The sequence below is a fragment of the Fusarium falciforme genome, chromosome 6, assembly GCF_026873545.1.
Source record: "Fusarium falciforme chromosome 6, complete sequence".
Taxonomy (NCBI): Eukaryota; Fungi; Ascomycota; class Sordariomycetes; order Hypocreales; family Nectriaceae; genus Fusarium; species Fusarium falciforme.
In genome coordinates this window covers 3,516,904-3,535,781 of record NC_070549.1, presented here as the reverse complement: position 1 = coordinate 3,535,781, position 18,878 = coordinate 3,516,904, and the positions used below count along the sequence as shown (strand labels likewise).

Below are 18,878 nucleotides of genomic sequence, written 5' to 3'. Positions count from 1 at the left end.
AATCCTGGCCAGCTGAGACAAACTCGGCACACCAAGACCACCGTTGCCCCGCCGTAAGAATTTCAGAACATTTAAACCCCTCTCAAACCAAAACAACTTTCGTTTTCGTCAATTTGGGTACCAGCCCACTCAGGTTGAACGGAACAACCTAATCCTATTGTCTTAGCTGTACCTGCCAAGCAGCGTCAAGTTTTCCGACTCCTCCTCTGACATTCCATCATCATGGCTGAGGAGGTACCTCCAGTCGCAACCACTGCCATGGCGACTGAAACCTCTAGCAGTGGTTCATCGTCCGCAGCCCCAAGTCCCATCAAGAGATCTCATCGGATTCCACGGCGCCCACTCCTCTAGGGAACCAAGAGAAGTCAGGGAACAGTCGAGGCAAAGACCCCAGAGGAACGAACGGTGTCTCAGAATGAGACACCGAACCTGTTCAGGAGGAATCTCTCCACGAGAAACATGACCAAGAAAGTAAAAACGGAGATGAAGATGGAGACACGCCGGAAGAAGAAGTTCTTCCAGAGAAGGAACGGCCTCTCACGACAGAGGTGCGCTACTACAACTACCAAGGATTCATGAACCGTATGGATGGGGACGACGGAGACTATGTCATTGAAGTCCTCGTCGCCAGGGCCGACTGGCATGAGGATGTCAAAGCCGAGACGAAGAAAAGACCTCAACGCAGCCACCCTGAAAACAACTACAAGACCAAAGGCATCTCTGGAGCGCAGCTGAAGCTACCCAGAGGTTCCAAATCACCTCAGGAGGGGCGCATCCAGCGGATCCGGATTCGGTCAGAGACGATCCTTCGTGCTCTGGGATCTCTGGCCGAGTGTGAGGAAATAGAGACCGAACCAACGTTGGAGTTTAGCCGCCCTTTTCGGATTCTTGAAGAGTTCCACGGCGGCATGAAAAAGAAGTTAGTCGAGATGGAGAATGCGCACAAGCCACAAGGTGATTCGCCTAGCACGGGTCTGGGTAGCCTTTTGCCAGGGACGGCTGGGGTCCGTTCGGATGAGTCTATCGAGATGGAGCGGCCCAAGGTCTCTGGCGAGGATACAGGCGACGTTCTCGAAGCCAACGAGACCGACAAAAATTCGAGCAGATCAACCGAGACTGCTTTAGAACACATGCGGTGCTACGTCGACTTCGTGGAGCAGGTGGTACTACCTATCCGCAGCAAGTTCCAACACCACGACAAGAAAACACGTCGCCGTGTCAGGTACGAAGAGATCCCATATCTCTTCCACCCTGGATCGTTGGCCTTCCTACCTCTCGCCCAGTCAGGCCAAACTCTCCACCGATCTGCCGCGCAACAGGTGTGGAGGATGGCCTCATGCATTGTATCCGACCACTCTACCGACTTCGACGAAGAGAAAGAATGTTTTCTCAAAAACTCCGGCGAGACATCATGGGGCATTTACTGTCTCGACTATGACGGCGAGAAGCTGTTTCCAGTTTGGAGGAATGTCGAGTTCGATTTCTTCAATGGGGAGCGAGATATTACGTCCCTAAAGTGCTACCCTCTGGAATCCCACCCAAATTACGCTGCACTCCTCGAGGAACAAAGGAAGTTGGGACAAACCTTCAAGTCGTGCATTGCCGAGAGCGTGAGGCATCTCTACTACTCAGGGTGGACTTTCATCACGGGCATTCGGGAGGAGCCCCTGGTAGACGACAAGGGAGAAATCATCAAATATCCTGAGTATGTCGAAAGTGAGGTTGTTATCGATTTCAAGGAGACTCTTCGGAACTACCCACAATGGGAGACCAGCGTCGGCGAATGTGAGACACAGGATACCTCGTGGGAAACTACGGGGTACGCTGAAATGGAACTCCGAGTCTGGGAAGAGTATCCCAACGGCTTGGATAGCTCCAGACGCTTCAGATCCGAGGCCTTCCCCATTCTTTCCCGAGAGGACACGTTATACCACCGAGAAGCAAAAGAATGGGCTGATAATGATAGGTTCATTGTCGGGGATGGCGCTATCGCTATCAAAGACGATGAGTGGACAGATGAAGAGCTAGCTATCCTACCGAAGAGGTTATTCGGCTATGTTTTAAGGGAGAGGAGGTTCGCCCGCCTCGAAGTCCAAGGCATCGACATGAACTCGCAACAGAGCCGTGTCACACTGGATGATATTCAGATGCCCGCGCCCCGCAGAAAGATGATCAGGTCGGCAGTCTCGGCTCATTTCAGAGCACGGCAGAAAGAGAAGCAGGGACAGTCGACCATCCAGCTCGACGTTGTCCAGGGAAAGGGGAAGGGGCTCGTGATTCTTCTACATGGAGCTCCCGGCGTTGGTAAAACGGCCACGGCCGAGGCGGTCGCGATTGAGAACAGCAAGCCGCTTTTCCCCATCACCTGTGGCGACTTGGGGTTCTCGCCCAGCGCAGTTGACAAGTCGCTCCGAGACACGTTTCGCTATGCCCACTTGTGGGACTGTGTCCTGCTCCTTGACGAGGCCGACGTCTTCCTCACGCAGCGAGATCGGAGCAGTGGCAACTTGGAGCGTAACGCCCTCGTAGGAGGTAGGTCATTCCCTCAAACAACAGCCCCCTTCGAATGACGCATTAGATGCTGACAATCCCGTGCTCAAGTATTTCTCAGAGTATTGGAGTACTATAGTGGAATCCTCTTCCTCACAACAAACCGAGTAGGAGCCCTTGACGAAGCCTTCCGCTCGCGCGTGCACTTGAGCCTCTGCTATCCGCACCTAAGCCTGAATGACACAATCGCGATTCTCCAATCCAACCTGAATCGTCTACCCAGGATTGAGCACGCAAAAGACAAGTCCTCCAATGACGGGTACATCAAGGTCCTGGACAGCGCCATCAAGAAGTTCGTCGAAGACGAATATAGAGAATACTCAAGGGCCAACAAAAAGAAGAAGGGACCCTGGAACGGGCGCCAGATCCGCAACGCAGTGCAGATTGCCGCAGACCTTGCCCTTTACGACAAAGAGGCGGCAGGCGAAAACGACGGCCTGCCGGTCATCCTGACCGCCGACCACTTCCGGTCTGTAGCGGAAACGACATCGGAATTTGAGGCCTACTTGAAGTCCACCAAAAAGGGCGACGAGACGTTCCAGGCCAGAGTGCGTCAGGATCGAGACGATGACTTCCAGGAGGAGGAGGAGGCTGAGGAGTACGCCCGCTATTCAGGCCATTCTGATGCTAAACCGTTTGGAGGACCACAGAGGCCAAAATTGAAGAGCTCTGTCTCAGGGCCGCCGAGGACTAGACAAAGGGGGGCATCGAGGGTACCTAGCACGCCCGACCGGAGCCGGACCCCAGCTTCACTACATGCTGACGGAGCAAGTGGTAACTATTTCCGCTCATCGAAATCGTCTCCCGGGCCGGCTCACTCAGGCCAACGACCCCGACACGCTCCTCATGAACCGGAGTGTAGCGACGTGGCTGAAAACATGCAGGGTGACTTGTCTGAAGAAGAGGAGCTTGAAGAGCGGGGCTATGGCTATAGTCCTCAGTCCGTCTCGCGGGGCAGTAGACCGTTGCAGTTTGGTAAGAAGTCAGATCGGTATGTCTAGGATTAATGGTGCCACAAAACCATGCGATCGCATGCGATAGCACAGGATAGAGGGGATTTTCCCTCATATGGAGATCATAGGGTTAAGGAATGGCGGGTTGTTTACAGAACTAAATTGCTTTTATTGGAAAGTTACCCCTGAGCCACACCATGGCGCGCTCCATGAGTTCGTGGTGCTCTCTCTTATGATAACCTAGAACTAATTTAACACGCCCCTTTAGCATTAGCTATCTAGGAGCTATATTAACACTCCATGCCCTACTAATCTTATACATTTCTCGCTGCTAACATGCCAACCACCTCTTCGGTAAGTCTTTCTACCATCTCCAACCCAGGATCATGATCCGGATTGACTTCAGCAATCGTCAGTCCACCAGCCTTTTCACTGGCCAAAAATACCTTCAATGCGCGCATCATCTCTTCAAATTTCACGCCGGTGAAATTTGGGACGTTGGCCAGTGGAAACATCTGTGGATCAATGGCATCAACATCCAAATGTACCATGATAATATCAACGTTATCGTTGAGGTATTCCAGTGCCTCTTTGGCCCGCTGCTCTGGCTCGCGGGACACCGAGGCTGAGCTAACAACTTTGTAGTTGTTATCGAAGAGGTATGCAAAATGCTCAGGTTTGTTTCCTGAAAATGACATATTGGTGCCGAAGAGAACCATGTTGGAGGCGTTGCAGACTGGCTCGCCAGAGGGTTGAGAGAACTGCTTCATGCTCTGCAGCGCCCCCGGAGTTTGTATGAGGTGGGTCATGTTCATTCCTGCGAAGGCGCCGGTAGAACTTGAATTTATTGGAGACGTCAGGTCAGTATCGGCGTCGATATAGATGAGGCCGACCCGCTTAGATGGAGACTGCGAGCCTGCATGCTGCCAGAAGGCAGAAAGGATGGCCGGTAGCATGCAGCACTCGCCACCAAGAATGAGCTGGAAGGGGGCCTTGCTGGTTGAGGGGCTGAGATTGTGTGAGATGGCGCTGTAAACTTGTTGGCAGACTGAGATATTGAGTTGCTCATTACGCACGCCTCCAGGTGAAAGGCTTGTAATTGCGTATCTTGCAGGCGATTCCAATGCCTCATGCTCCGACACAGACTGGAGTCCCACATCTCGAAGCTTGGCGGCAATGCCCACATTCTTGGAAAGCTTGAGGAGCTTTGGACTTGCCAGGGATGATAGAGCCACAGTCTGCCGGAACGTAGGTGATAGAGACTGAGCGAGAGGCCGCCATGATAACTGAGCAAAGAAGGTACTGATTGAAGTTTGAGCCCTTGATTTTGGTCTTCGCGTCGTGTTAGCTCAGCAAAGTCTTGGAATACCATTGTCTTAGCCCGTCAATGCCCGCCTCATTATGTTCAGGGCACTCTTCCGAACTCAAAGGGAGGATGAGGTGTGAAACGACAATGAATCCAGCAAGACTGTAGGGTACAGCCGATGACAAAAGGTGGAGCACTGAGAGAAGAGAGAAGGAGTACGTACCTTACTCTACCGGTTAAGCCTCGGCTCGGAGGATGATCGGTGAAACTGCCGGCCCACTCCACAATTCACGAGCGGGGCTGGTAAGAGAAATCATGACGACATGAAACGGGCAAGCGTGTCAGAAACACGACCACGACGCGATTGCATCTTGAGCGCGACTTGATTTAGTAGGTCGGGCCGCATTGGGGACAGTGATCAAAGGCCAACACTGTTTATTTGCAGGCAAATTGCAGCCAATATGGCCTCAGATCAAGGGCAATGCCAGGTAAGATCTAATCATTCTGAGATGTCAAGATGCGGGGACTGACCATCAACAGGCTCTACAGCTCTCTGATGACCAGAGATGCCAGAAGGAGGCAACTCACGCCAATGGTCTTTTTTGTGGATTCCATTCTAAGCAAGTCTTTGCTCTATACAAGGGTTACAAACGACGTAATGCCCTCCTGGATACTTTGGACAACGAGGCCCCCGAATACCTCAAGAAGGCTCGGGAACCCCTTGCCAACGACAACTTTGAGGCGATCGAAGATGAAAAGACTCTCCGAGAAGTCCACTCTCATCTCTTCGACAAATATGTCTTGCTCGGCAACGTAATTGATGCACGCAAGCTTCACCACAAGCACTTCTACTCCCTCAACGTCGACTATGGCCACCAGGCATACATTGACAAGCTCATCAGCCAACGTCACATTGTTCTCAAGGCCATGCAAAGGGTCGAGAAGCGAACTACTCAAGTCTTGTACCAGAAAGAAAAATGGTTCGCTTGGGTTCGCGAGGTTCAAGAAGAGGAGGAAGCCAATGATGAGAAGGAGCAGAAGAAGATCAAGCAGGAAGCTGCACTGTTCAAACGTCATGTCAAGAAGTTGGAGGGTAGACTCGCCAAGGTGCGACAGAAGGAGGAGCAGAAGCGTCAAGATGCGTACCTCGAGGATGCATACAGGGAACGCATGGCCACGGCGGCTGAGGAAGACGACGAAGCCTGGGATCCTATCGAAGACATGGGTCACCTCAAGCGGAGCCGTTATATCGATCTGATCAAGCATTTCCTCTGGCTGAACACGGTGGAAGAGGGGGAGGAGGAGCTTCCTCCGCTGGAAGAGATTCCTCTCGAGCCCTCACCCCCTCCCGAGCCTGAGACACCCTCCAAGAAGACGAGGAAGAAGGCAAAAGCCAAGGCCGCCAAAGCTGGCAGCCGTAGCTCTGCGCAGCCATCCAGCGAGACACATACAGGCCAGGGAAGGCTCATCGCAGCATTGCGGGAGGGCAACTATCCCACCCCCGCTGAGCTACCAGAGCCCGACAGGAACAACATCGAGACTGAAGAGGAGATGCGAAACCGGCTGAGCCATGGAGTCAAGAAGAACTATGACAATGTCTGGGGCTTCCAGATCGTTGGGACATTGGAGAACCCTTACGAGACCCACGAGAAAACGGCACCAATGACCAACGACGAGATTGAGTCAACCGTCAGCGACATCAGACAGATCAAGCACCTGCTGTTTTGTCGCCTGCTGCTTGGACAGGCCTCTATGCTGCCTGCTGCCCTCCGTGCCAACAGCGTTGAGGAGTTTCTCAATGACCCTCAGGTAGCTGAATCGGATCTGCGAGATCTCTGCCTCAAGGTCGAGGAACCTACTCTGCAGGACATTCGAGATGCGTGTGCAGATTTTGCTCGCGGCGATGAAGCAGAAGAGGGAGAAGATGCCGATGAGGCTGAAGAAGAAGACGAGGACGATGAAACCTTTGAAGAGCTGCTCAACGGCGATAGCCGTTACAAGAATCTCCATACCGAGGACTGGCTCCTCGAAAAGTTTCTTGGCCAGCTGGAAAAGAAGAAGCCGTCCAAGAAGAAGAAGAAGAAGCAAAAGTCAAAGAAAAAGACAAAGGTCACCGTCTGTGGCAAGAGCATCTGGAACCACGCCAGCGAGAAGGCCATGTCTCGAGACGGCTGGCTTCAGTTCTCGGTCATGGCCAAGGACTGCGATCTGAAGCACGCCATCCAGCTCTGTCGAAACTGGAACGAGTTCTCTGATCTGAACCTCCTCACCTTGTGGCAGTACTTCCCAGCTTCGAACTGGGTCTCCTGGGGTAATAACCGGCTCATCCAACAGCTTCAAGAGCTGGGCTTCTTCCCTTACTTTGTCGATCTTGAGGCCCAGCAGCACAGCCGGTACAACCAGGTTGGTGGTCGAAGCTCAAACCGACGCCAACACGACATTGTTGAGACGCGAAACATCATCGTCGGGCACATGAAACGCAACGACCCCATCACCCGCCGTTTCCTGCAGTACCTGTTGATGCGGACGGGGGAGCTGCTCATCATGGTGCGAGATGGAAAGACAGGGCGTGTTATCACCGCGCCTCCTGAAGAACAGCTCTGGACGTATCGTATGAAGCAGGGTCTTGGAAGGGCCTCCAAGAACGAGTGGCGCAACGTGTTGGAGGTGGGACCTTTGTACTTTGACATGACTGATATGCTGCGAGAATGGCGGTTCGGGTTCGATGACTACTACGACGTCTTTATCTGGGACTTTGTTCCTTGCCAGACATCCCTGGACATGTACAATGTTGTCATCACGGTACGTTTCTTACCCAATCACAGTATCTGCACAGCTGACAGATGACCACAGGAGCTGCGAAATGCATGGCGCATCAAGCATCCCCGCGATGTGTATCAGCACATGAAACCCCTCTTGACCACCATGACAAGGGAGGAGGACACGATGCGCACGCGCCTGATCAAGCCTGACGAAAAGGTGGAGAGTCTTTGGGACACCATCATGGACGAGAGGAGCGAATTCAGGCTCTTTGACATCAAAGGACACAGCGTCAAGTGCCGCACCGGTGCCGAGCTGGACGGTTCGCCCTACATGTTCTACAACGACGTCAACGTCCTCGAGGATGAGATCCTGTTTCCAGATGAGCTGGTCTCGAACAAGAAGAACGTGCCTTTCCGGGAGATCAGGAACGGTGTTAGTCGCATCGAAGACGGTGTTCTGCCCAGCACTATCCGTCACCTCGAAAAGGGCATGGAGGCGTTGGCAAAGGGCAAAGACCCCGTGAAGGCCCTGAAAGCTGTCAAGGATCGTGACAATAACAGTATCTGGTCCATACCCAAGGTTTGGGAGACTGGCCTTAAACAAGCTCGCAAGGAAATGCTCTCGGATGCACGACGCAGCCTCCTCAAGCGTACTGGCTTGTCTACCACTCAGAAGAGCATGTCCCTTGACCAGCGACTGAACGTATCGGATCCCATGGAGACGATGGAACGCGATAGATCTTTCGGTGAGCCAGCTACTCAAACCTTTGACAGTGACACTAACAAGGCATACCAGGTTTCAAAGATTCATTCCACGCTGGAGACCTTGAGCCGGGGAGCAACGAGAATTGGGACCAGGTTCAGGAGAGGATCAACGCCATGCTCGCTACTCCTCATGCCGGTCCTACCGACTGGGTCTGGTTCCTCGCAGAGATCCTCGACTGGCTCGACCTACGAGCAGACTACAAAGACTACACCCACGACCCCTCTTTCCCCTGGCCACACGGCTTCATCATCCAAGATCTAGTCAAAGCCTTTGCATTAGTGGCCATGTTCTTCCCAGAAGCAGAGGCTGCCGCACTCGTCACCCAGTTCATCAAGTCCAAGCAGTGCGACGACTTCAGAAACACTCTTCTGTTTGACCCCAAGGAACGAAGCAAGACGTTGCCTGATCGTAGATCTCGGACGAGTTACAAGTTCCGAGATCCCGCTTTCTGGACCGAGTGGAACGAGTTCCTCAAGACCAAGTCTTTCTACGCTGATGTATATCCCTTCGACTGGAGCCTTGCAATCCGCCCCATTGTTGCTCGCTGTAAGTCAAAGCCCTTACCCCCATTCGTGCGCAATATACTGACATCTTAAAGTGTATGTTGCAGGAGTAATTGCACCCGCATACCTGCAAAACGACTCACAAGTCGTCTTGGGCATGGCTACAGCCAAAACCGAGCCTCACCGTCCTGACAAGCTGGACTTCTTCATCAACTACGAAGACCGCTACGGTAACTTCCCCATGGTTTTCCCTCCCTCTTTCGTGCACCCGTCCAAGTGGCCACATGTTTTGCCCACAGCAGAGAGCTTCGCCGAAAAGAACAAAGGCGCCCGGTTTGCGCTCATCCGTCTCTGGTCGGCCCCGCACTTTTACCCTCTGATGGTCGGCTTGGGGAACCGACAGAACACCAGCTTCCTCGACAGCGCGGGTCGATCGTGGGAGTGGAAGTTTGTACCCAAGGACATGCCCGGCAGCGAGTACAGCACGCACCACACAACGGAGAGAAGGTTGCAGTTGCTCCAGAAGCAGTTTGAGGGCCATGTGATGAGCCGTGCCGACTTGATCCTTGTCATGGGCAAGGATGCTGATGAGCTGCTCAAGTTCTGCACGGCTGTCACGTTTGCCATCCAGACGAAGCCGTGGCTGAGGGAGATTGACCTTTGGAAGAGCTTCATCAATGTCGATCTGGAGTTTCTGCAGGGGCTGGACCCGTATTGGTTGGACTGAGAGGGTGAATAGCGGAGTGGATGGTGGCCTGAGTGATACGAAACAAAATGGGGTACCGTGTGTTCATGGATGAGGGAGGCACAAGTCGTGACCGTGTCTCGAGAGTGCAAAGTGTACGCACCGTAAACGAATGGTTGCTCCCATGTGAACCTTAGAGCCAGGCGCTGATGCCCCAGACTCAAAGGTCGATGACGCCCTGCCGGCTGTAACCCCATTAGTTCAAATACAGTTCTGTGGTCATGCCTCGCGAAATCATTCGAGATACTGCCTTTAGTAGTCAGAGTCTCACCAGCTGCCTGTGAGTCTTGGAGGCTTGGAGTCCAGTAGTTCAGAATTCTAGCACGCGCTAGTTGGTAGGGCTGGTCCAAGGTGTATTCTGTGGCTGATACAGACGTCCATTGAAAGATGATACCCAAATGATACCTAGCCGGCAAGGCTGAAACCCGATTGACTGGGCAAGGGCGCAAGGCACAATCTCGGGCGCCATTTCGTATCCTTCTAGCCAGAACCTTGTGTAGGCAACAGAGGCAACAACAGCCTCGAGCTAAGAGAAAAGGGCGTGAGACCGCACCATAGGCGAGGAGTCACTGTCAGAGACGAGATAGTGAGCTTATGCCATACTTTTCCGGAGATAATTGTAAAAACCGACAGTTTATGAATCACGGCTTCTTATAGCTGTAGGTTATTAAGCGCAAGGCACAGTAGAGCTGGTTATAAGGGTAGGCAGCAAGCACTTAATAAGCCACTGTGACTGGGCTGTGCATTGCTCAGCCCCGCACGTGGTGGATGTCACAACTCCCCCACCTTGTCCCTGTCAGATAGATAAAGCATCTCAACTCTTTCAACCCCGTCCCCAGCGGCCATCGCAAAGAAAAAACAAGACGCTGTAGTAGCCATGGGGGAACGTATCATCATTCTCTACAATGACTCGATCGACTCTGATAACTGGGCTGCCCAGAGAGCTGTCATCAGAGCCACGTCCAGGGAGTCCAATACGCGCATCATCTGGATTTTTGAGCCTCGTCAGGTATCTCTGGGCTTGAACAAGTCGGCTGAGCAGCAGAGCCGTTGTTTAAAGCTCATCATCAAGCATTTCCCAGATCATGGAAAGCCCTTCAAGGTGCTTCTGGGCGGTCTTTTGACTGAAAAGGATGTGCAAAGCGTCTCAGGACTAAGCGAGGAGGACAAAGAAACTGTGAGTGAGGACTTTATTGGATGACGCAAATATTAAGGCTAACATGAATTTTTCAACAACAGCTTCGCTTAGCCATCAAGCCTGATTACGGGCCCGAAGAAGATGCATTCTTACACAGAGAACTTGTCGCTTGGGACCACGCAGCGGCGCTAAATGAATGGCTTCACACTCCTGTCGAGGTTTTCATTGATCTCGACGGCTTTGAAGAAGTCCACAACCCAGTGAATCTCTTCTTCCACCGTCAAGAAGAGCTGGTCGCCCGCAGCGAAAAAGAACTTCTTCGCTATGGAAATATCATGGAAGAGCCACTACCGCAGCGACTGGATAGCCTCAGAGAGTGGTATAAGGCCTGCACAAAGACAGCAGAGAAGGAAATTGGAGGCATGGGAAACTCAGTTAAGCAACTCGCGCTTGATTCACTCTGTGAAACCATCAAGTCTGCAGATAGCGTGCTATTCCTCGGTGGCGCGTCTCTCGGAATTCTCCAGCGGTTCATCGACAAAGGTGTCGCTGACAAGGTCAAATGCCATCTGCAAATTGTTAGTATCTCGAGAATCGTTTCTCCCAAGCATCTTCTAATTAGTGTATACAGGGAACATGCGACCTGGCTCTCAACCTATTTCCCAACCAGTTCAACATTGCCCTGAACCCCACAGCCGCCGAATTCGTCTTCCAGCACTTCAGCGACTTCGCCGACTTTATCGTAGTCCCATCGCATAGCGCACAAAATGCCCAATACTCCCTCGTCGGACTCAAGAAAGAAGGAGGTCCAACGATGGAAAGGAGATGTCTCGGCTTCAACTGCGGCGAAGAGCCCCTAAAGATGGCAAGAGACCAAGTATCACTGGACAAGAACTACCCAGACAGGAAAGCACCCATGTCAGACCTGACAGCATTCCTATATGCTCTCAAGCCCGGATTCGGCGACGCAAAGCTAGGCTACGTCCAAGTTGAAAACCAAAAGGGCACGCTCATCTTCAGGAGGAGTGATTCGGGCATCAAGATGTACGATCTAGAGGCGCCGATCAAGTTTGAAGCGGACGAGGTTGTCGCTCTGCTGGATTCGCTGGAAAAGGAGAACGCCTAGGTCAACATTGGCTGGGAAATGAAATTCTTTTGGGAACCCGTCTTGTAATGATTCGATGAATTATCACGTAAGTTAGACAAATGGGGTAGTGCACAACTCTTTTCTTTCCTTGTATCTACTTGACTTTTCTTGTCCTGGACCATTTCTTTCTTGCTCAGTCTGCTAAGCTTTCTGCTGCGGAATGGGAAATACTTTATACCCATATAGCTAATTTCAGCTTGTTTCATGTAATCTCTGCTATAACGGTTGTCCTTGTGATATCTTGGTGGCCTCGATGGATGGTCTGAAATAGACATATGGTTACGTGCCTATATGCTATGAAACGACATGGCGAGTAATCTACAGTTTTACATCAATCCCCCGTCATTGTGCCAAAGAACTATCCCTTTTCACAGCTAGGAAACTCAAACTCCAGAGTTGTCGAATATTGCTCTCGGTTCCAGAGGTTATGGCGCCCAAAGGAGAGAACTTGTATCCTTCCTTGCTGTACGTCCAGCTCCACACTTCAGACTGTAGCTGGTCTGAGTTGGCTGCGATAAGATCCCACAAGTGGTTATATGCACTCCTCAAAGCATTGTAAACTCCTTCGTCTCGACAGAATGAGGGAACGTGACGGATGAAACAAGGTGCTCGCTTCGCATGGCATGCAAGACATCTTTGTAGCTGTCTTTCTAAACCCTTTGCCATCAGGGCCAGTTGCCAGCCCCAGACAACGGTGCCATGGTACGCAGAGTTGGTAAAAATGCCAATTAAGTCGTCGTCGCCGGAAAGAGCTGTGTTCGCAACAACTGCTCCCACTGGAGTGCTCAGGCCAGCAGGGAAGGGTCGAAGTATCGCGTTGGCAGTTGCATTGATAAATGTCGTCAACTGCTCGCCATCATCAGAGTTGCTAAGGAAGAGCTGGAATGCTGTGTCTGTGTGGGTGACAATAATCTTATCTGGGGAGTCGACAGTTTTGATGGCGAGAGCATAATCGATAACCTTTCCGGCGGATGAATATTTTCGAAGGGACTCCGTCTGAGCCGGACCATAATAGAAATTATTCTTGCCTGTGTATTCTTTGAGAAGAGACGCAGCCTTATCAGTGGTGATGTTGTACTGGAAGAGTGGGAGCGTCTTGTCTTCCCACACCTTGGCTCGTTTGGCAGCAGCATCTTTCCATGTTTTGGTTTCAGTGTTATCAGGATACACATCTGGCATGCCTGCTAGCTCAGAGATGGCGTATAATGCTGCTGGCACCAGTGCGCAGTTCACATCAAAGGGGATTCGAGCATTCCCCAGTCCGGATGGGGAATCTCTCCACTGTCCCGTACCCTCATTGTCTTTGAGCTGGATTAGGTTCTTGATAAATGGGTCCTTCTCGAAAGCTTCGGTTGCCTTCATGATCTTTTGCGCGCCGATGTAGCTGAGGTCTCTCCAAGTCAAGTCTCGATTCTGAGCGTTCACCTTGCCAGCTTTGGTATCTAGCAGCGGCTTGGCTCTATCCGACGAGGTGTTAAAGTACCTAGCCATTAGAATAGGCAGGAAGTAATCGGTATCGACCATATGATAGTCGAAAACAGCGTCGGTCGAGACAATATTTTTCTGCAGGTTCTGAAACGTCGCATAGTCGCCGATGCTCTCCTCGTGGCAAACTGAGCCGTCCTCGCGGTTGATACGTTCCAATACGGCTCCAATGACGGCCTCCATGGCAGAATTGTTGCCAGTGCTCAACACGGGTTCCAGAAGAAGAGCTGCAATCATGCTGTCTCGGCCAAAGTAGGTCAGGAACCTCCAGCCACCCGCAAGCAGCTTCTCAGTGTACGAGAAGAAGGATAAAGTCTGGACTTGGGAAGGGTCTTCCTCAATCAGAGATTGAGACTCCTTGTTCAGAACCTCTTGGGGACTTAGCTGATCCATCTGAGGGTAGTTGAAGGAGGCAGAGAATTTATAAAGCCCTGGACCGAAACTCGCTGTCTTGTCGTGGACGTCGATCTTGCCCTTCGAGCCCTCCCAAGGCTCAAGTGAAAGAGTTATGGTGGTTGTGTTGTCCAGCCAGAGCCGAGAAAACTGGACACCATTTGCCTTCACCTTGGTGACTTTGACGGCGTCTTGGAAAAGCGGGTTGAGGTTACCCCCTTCCGTATAGTCTCGAATGGTCCTGACGCTCCCGAGAATAGCCAGTGTGAGATTGGCGGAGGAGTTGAGCGACAGGACCCCTTCAACACCGACAAAGGGGTAGTCTGACTTGTCGTTCTCTTGATGCACGGAAGCTAAGGGCGTCCCAAGGGTAGAGTTAACCAGCTCGATAGCCAGACTACCCTTCTCGCCGTTCTGAGGTTCGAAGAAGGTGCATATTCCACTGTTTCCAGCAGGCCATGCGACAATTAGCCGCGGGGTGGTGATAGAGACGTCGCTGCCTGGTACTGGGCTGGTGACAACGACCTGTGCATTGACGTTGCAATCCGAGAAGAAGTAGTTTTCGTATGGAGGATCGCTGAGGTGTTGGCTTGTGACTGGACACGAGTCCTTGTCGCCAGCAACAAGTGCGGAGAAGAGTGTGAGCCACGACGCTCGGGAGAAGAGTCGCATGGTGAGCCGCTATCAATCGAATTCGCTCAAACTGCACGATCGAAATGTCCCCTTTGAGTGCCTTGTTGGAATGAAGATTATAAATACCGAATGTGTTGGTCCCCGAGTCAGCGTCATCATGCATACGGTTGTGATCCTTGGACGGTTTAGGCTGGATATCGCGACCTTCATCAATCTGCTGTCCAATCAGCCGTCTTACTGCTCCGCAGTCCATTTTCGATCTGCACGGATGCGACACTGGCCGTGGCTGAGGTCTGTTCACGATGGGATACAGAGGTTTACGCTTTCGATAGCAAGGGCTCACTGCCTTCATCTTGGGATGAATCATGCGGCATAAAACGTGAATCCAATTTCTCCATCATGGTGACTTTGACCATCTTGCGGTATTTTTTTTTTTTTTTTTTTTTTCGTATTGAAAGTCAGCCGGGAAGGGCTATCCTGGACACCGTACATTTGCAATAGCAGGTTTTCATGGGTTCTTGATCGAAAGTCCCTCGCGAGTCATCACAGTCGCTCAGTCATTGCCTCGCGCAGCTTCCAAGGGAAACGGAAATCTAATCCGTCACAGCGTCTGAACTCGCTTCATCTCGCCCCTCTTTTTACCCCATGGCAATAACAAAGCTCAAGACTAACTAAGTAGTTGACAAGTCTAGTACACTCCAGGCAGAATCCTCCACTTGACAGTCTTCTTATACTGGACCCAGTCATCACCATACTTCTCGGCGCAGGCGGCATCATCTCGGCCCTCGCGGTGGATAAGCATGAAGGCGAACCAGGCTGAGTAGAAGTAAGTGAAAAGCATTCCCCATCCAGCCACGCCATCTTGGGTCACGACTCTGCCATCAAGCATCTTGGTGACGCCAACACCCGTGATGGCGCTGCCGGCTGGGAGAATGACATACCCAGCGATTCCGGTGGGCAAGGAGAAAGGCAGAGACTGCAACCAGTCACCAAAGTAGTTGATATGACGGGCCATGCCCCACCAGCCACCAGTCAGCAATCTGGTACCTCTCTTAGTCTGGATGTAGGTCATGTTGGCAAAGGCCGGGTGATCGGGGTTAGTGCGGAAGAGGTTCTTCTGAGAATTGGAAGCTCGGAAGATGTACAAGCCCACGGAGAAGACGGCGGCAATGGCGGCGAAGTTGAGCCATCCCAGCTGAACAGGGTAGACAGATAGATAACGGCATTGAGTGGAGTAGAGGAAGGGGACCCAGACGATATCGCCGAAACTGAGCATGAAACCCAGTCCGTCAGTGGTGATATCCATCATACCCAAGAGTCCAGACTCAGCGTATTGGCCCTCAAGCACATAGTAAGACTGAACCAGAGCGATGACAATGATGCTGTCGGAGATGTATCCGTAGGTGCGGTACTGCTTCGCAATGTATGCAAGATCAAGCAAAGCCCACCCAGTAAGACCAGGGCGCATCTCGAGCCATGCCTTCAGATCGACTTCTCCAAAGAAAGGGAAGGTGATGCGGGGGTTGAGCTCGCGACCGATGAAGAAATCGTAGATGAGGTTGCCGGTATGTCCGCCCTTGGCGAGCTCACGCATCTCAGGGTTGCCCTTCTTGACGTTGAAACTGTCGACGTAGACATAGATGGAGATGATGAAGGACAGGATGATGTTTGCGTTGAGGAGCTGGAGGTAGTTGTCGGTGATGAAGGTCCAGACGGGAAACTCGGCGCCGTAGATGATGGTACCGACGGCACAAGCGGCCAGTTGAACAACGGTAGAGGAGAAAGCTGTGATGGTGTGTGAGTTGTGTCTTTAACGCGATAATTCAGAAGAATCAGACATACCATTGAACCGATACTCAAGAGGACGACCAGACTCGCGCAACTTTGTACCATAGACTTGCTTGGCTGGCAGCACCCGGTAAAGGAACAGACTCAAGAGGTAGTAAGCGGCCAGCCAGCCGGAAGCCTTCCAGCTGCAAAACCCCCAGATGCCATTCTCTGGCCAGGGAATCTGGTCCCTCAACTTCTCCCAGGTCAGACTGCGAGGGTCCAGGAGAGCAGGCGCCGGACATCCCGAAACGTCGTTGCAGCCCAGGAAGAGGACGCTCATTAACACGGGGAGACCAAAGACGATACCGGTGGCGCCCAAGCTGTTGAGATAGAGTTAGAATTAGATAGCCGAGAGGTCGGGATGAAGATGCACTCACGGGCCGCCGAACTCGTAGGTGGTCATATTGGGCAGTCAGACCACGATCACCGGAGTTATCGGCGTCAAAAGGAGGTTTCAAAAAGCGCTGGCTCGATTTCCAACGAGGTAAGGATTGACGATGTGAGATTGAGGGACTTGATCGTGACGAAATCAAAGAAACAAGTGTCGACAGGAAATTTATGCTTGATCCTTCTCTTCTTTGTTCGGCCGGGGCCTAAAGCCAAGCAAAAATCGGCCCATGCAGTTGGCATCGGAACGACGTCTCCCGGCCCACAATTAATCTGCCTCGTATTCGTTCCCCGCGATGTCACCGCTAAAGGCCTTGCTCTGATTGGCGGGGGCCTCACTTCCCCTGTAGCATCCACTACGGCTCGCTAACGTTTCAGTGCCGATTTGCGCGGAGACAAGCGCGAAAGGTGCCGGGTAGGAGGAGAAGATGACGGGATTTGGCGAGCTTCGACGTGGCTTCAACGTTATTTCTTTACAATTAGAATACAGAACTGTCAGATACAACTATTTACCGCCTAGTATCCGGTCAATCTCCTCCTTGTGTGACGAAAAGTTGTCGACCAAGTTGTCCCACATCTTGGGCTCATGCTCATGCTTCTTGTTGCTGTTCCATGCCCATTCAGTGATTGTAAACTGCCGGCAGCTCTCAAACATGAAGGCGATGGCGCCCTTGGAAATCTGCATCTCGGGTGGTGGCTGAGCCGAGGCAGCCTTGAATTCCTACACAGAGTCAGATTTCCAGTTGTCATCTCATTTAACAGTAAACACTCACCTCATAGGCCACACCGTGCGGCACAAAGCCTGTTTCAAGGGACACACCACCAGGTTGGAACTCATCAGAACGTCCTGCATACTCGCCATAAACCAGACCCATCAGCTCTGAAGCTGCGTTTCGATGGTAGTAAGGAGGTCTGTAGGTATGTGAAGCAACATCCCTGCGTGACCCCATGTTAGCATCGACTTTCAAACCGACGGGTCAGAAGCAAACTTACCATCGGGGGCTGAAGATCAGGAAATCGAGGAGAGGCGCTTGAGGATCCCGCGACTTGGCCGTCAGAACGCAAAAGATGGAAGGATCAATATGGTCGACAGAGATGGATCCAACGTTGATGAACTTTGTCAGGTCATACTTGTACGGCACGTAGTTTCCATGCCAAGCAATGACATCAAAGGGACAGTGATTCTGTGTGCTCTTGAAGAACTGTCCGCCCAGCTTGTAAACGATCTCCCAAGGGTCGTTCTGGGTCACGTTGTACTTGGCCTTGGGATGCAAAAAGTCTCGAGCGTTGGCCATGCCGTTGGATCCAAGAGGTCCGAGTTCAGGAAGCTCAAAGTTCGAGCCCCAGATCTCGAGCAGGTAACCTCTGGTCGGACCCTCGACGGAGACCTTGAATCGTTGTCCGCGCTGGATGACGCAGATCTCACCGGGCTGAACATACAGGGGTCCAAATTCGGTTTGGATGTCCAAGGCACCTTGTTGAGGGACGATCAAGAAGTCTCCGTCAGAGTTGACAAAAGCACGGTTCTCCATGCTCTTGGTTGCGGTAAAGGTGTGTGTTGCCAGACCTTCCCTCAGAGTGGGGTCGCCAGAGCCGGCGATTGTGCGAATTCCAGACACGAAATCGGCGCCATCGACAATGTCAAAGGGAAGCTTCCAAAGTTAGCTTTGGACCTCCAAAAAAAAAAAAACTGGACAGCTACTTACCCAGGCAAGCTGTGTTGGTGAGACCTTGACCTTGGGGTTCAAAGGCAAGAAGCAGCTCTCAGTTCCCTCAACTTGTGGCAGGTCAGTCTATAAGGGGGTGGTTAGCACGGTTCTCAACTGAATAACTGTCGTCTTACAAATCCCTGATGTGCCACCGCTGGTCGTGCTCGGTAGAGCCATGAGTTCTTGTTTGCATGTCGAGCGGCGCCAAAGGAGGTCGTGAGCTGCTCGGCGTAGAGGCCAAACCTCACCACACGAGGGCTGTTCTGGCCTTGGGGGATAGTTCCGGGAATAGCTTCAGACTCAAAATGGTTGTTGAATCCGGCCTGGTACTCATAAGGATCATTCTTCCTCGTCGCAAACGAAGGGATTGAACCATCCTTCTGAGTCTCAGCCCAGTGAAAAATGTTCTGATAGTCGTACTTCTCGGCCATAGTGAAAGCTATTTAGCCGGTCTTCTGGGATAGATCGGTGTATGTCGTCTGAGCAGAAGCAACCGAAATATGACATCGTCACGCTACCCTCCTCATATACCAACATCCTGCTAACCCAAGCCATGCTTACCATTCAATCA

The 18,878-nt window shown here is 52.0% G+C and overlaps 7 protein-coding genes across 7 annotated transcripts; 3 read left to right on the top strand and 4 right to left on the bottom strand.

Moving 5' to 3' along the window:
- Nucleotides 1-222: 222 nt before the first annotated feature.
- NCS54_00866700 (AAA domain-containing protein) lies at nt 223-3,551 on the top strand (the record flags this gene model as incomplete). Its single annotated transcript, XM_053154044.1, has 3 exons — nt 223-234; nt 438-2,532; nt 2,602-3,551. The coding sequence occupies 3 exons, from the start codon at nt 223-225 to the stop codon at nt 3,549-3,551; spliced, it is 3,057 nt and encodes a 1,018-aa protein (XP_053010019.1).
- A 266-nt stretch (nt 3,552-3,817) lies between these two features.
- Nucleotides 3,818-4,875, bottom strand: NCS54_00866600 (Hypothetical protein; the record flags this gene model as incomplete). Its single annotated transcript, XM_053154043.1, has 2 exons — nt 3,818-4,741; nt 4,807-4,875. 2 exons carry the CDS (start codon nt 4,873-4,875, stop codon nt 3,818-3,820), a joined length of 993 nt encoding a protein of 330 aa, XP_053010018.1.
- Nucleotides 4,876-5,204: 329 nt separating this feature from the next.
- On the top strand, nt 5,205-9,567 carry NCS54_00866500 (Hypothetical protein; the record flags this gene model as incomplete). Its single annotated transcript, XM_053154042.1, has 5 exons — nt 5,205-5,297; nt 5,350-7,611; nt 7,663-8,317; nt 8,368-8,883; nt 8,936-9,567. The coding sequence occupies exons 1-5, from the start codon at nt 5,271-5,273 to the stop codon at nt 9,565-9,567; spliced, it is 4,092 nt and encodes a 1,363-aa protein (XP_053010017.1). The 5' UTR covers nt 5,205-5,270.
- An 895-nt stretch (nt 9,568-10,462) lies between these two features.
- On the top strand, nt 10,463-11,849 carry NCS54_00866400 (Hypothetical protein; the record flags this gene model as incomplete). The annotated part of the gene is made up of 3 exons (XM_053154041.1): nt 10,463-10,762; nt 10,825-11,301; nt 11,355-11,849. The coding sequence occupies 3 exons, from the start codon at nt 10,463-10,465 to the stop codon at nt 11,847-11,849; spliced, it is 1,272 nt and encodes a 423-aa protein (XP_053010016.1).
- Nucleotides 11,850-12,212: 363 nt separating this feature from the next.
- Nucleotides 12,213-14,420, bottom strand: NCS54_00866300 (Hypothetical protein; the record flags this gene model as incomplete). Its single annotated transcript, XM_053154040.1, has 1 exon — nt 12,213-14,420. One exon carries the CDS (start codon nt 14,418-14,420, stop codon nt 12,213-12,215), a length of 2,208 nt encoding a protein of 735 aa, XP_053010015.1.
- A 649-nt stretch (nt 14,421-15,069) lies between these two features.
- Nucleotides 15,070-16,614, bottom strand: NCS54_00866200 (Hypothetical protein; the record flags this gene model as incomplete). Its single annotated transcript, XM_053154039.1, has 3 exons — nt 15,070-16,166; nt 16,224-16,531; nt 16,589-16,614. The coding sequence occupies 3 exons, from the start codon at nt 16,612-16,614 to the stop codon at nt 15,070-15,072; spliced, it is 1,431 nt and encodes a 476-aa protein (XP_053010014.1).
- Nucleotides 16,615-17,103: 489 nt separating this feature from the next.
- Nucleotides 17,104-18,738, bottom strand: NCS54_00866100 (Homogentisate 1,2-dioxygenase; the record flags this gene model as incomplete). The annotated part of the gene is made up of 5 exons (XM_053154038.1): nt 17,104-17,319; nt 17,372-17,534; nt 17,592-18,250; nt 18,305-18,391; nt 18,442-18,738. The coding sequence occupies 5 exons, from the start codon at nt 18,736-18,738 to the stop codon at nt 17,104-17,106; spliced, it is 1,422 nt and encodes a 473-aa protein (XP_053010013.1).
- Between the last annotated feature and the right edge of the window lie 140 nt (nt 18,739-18,878).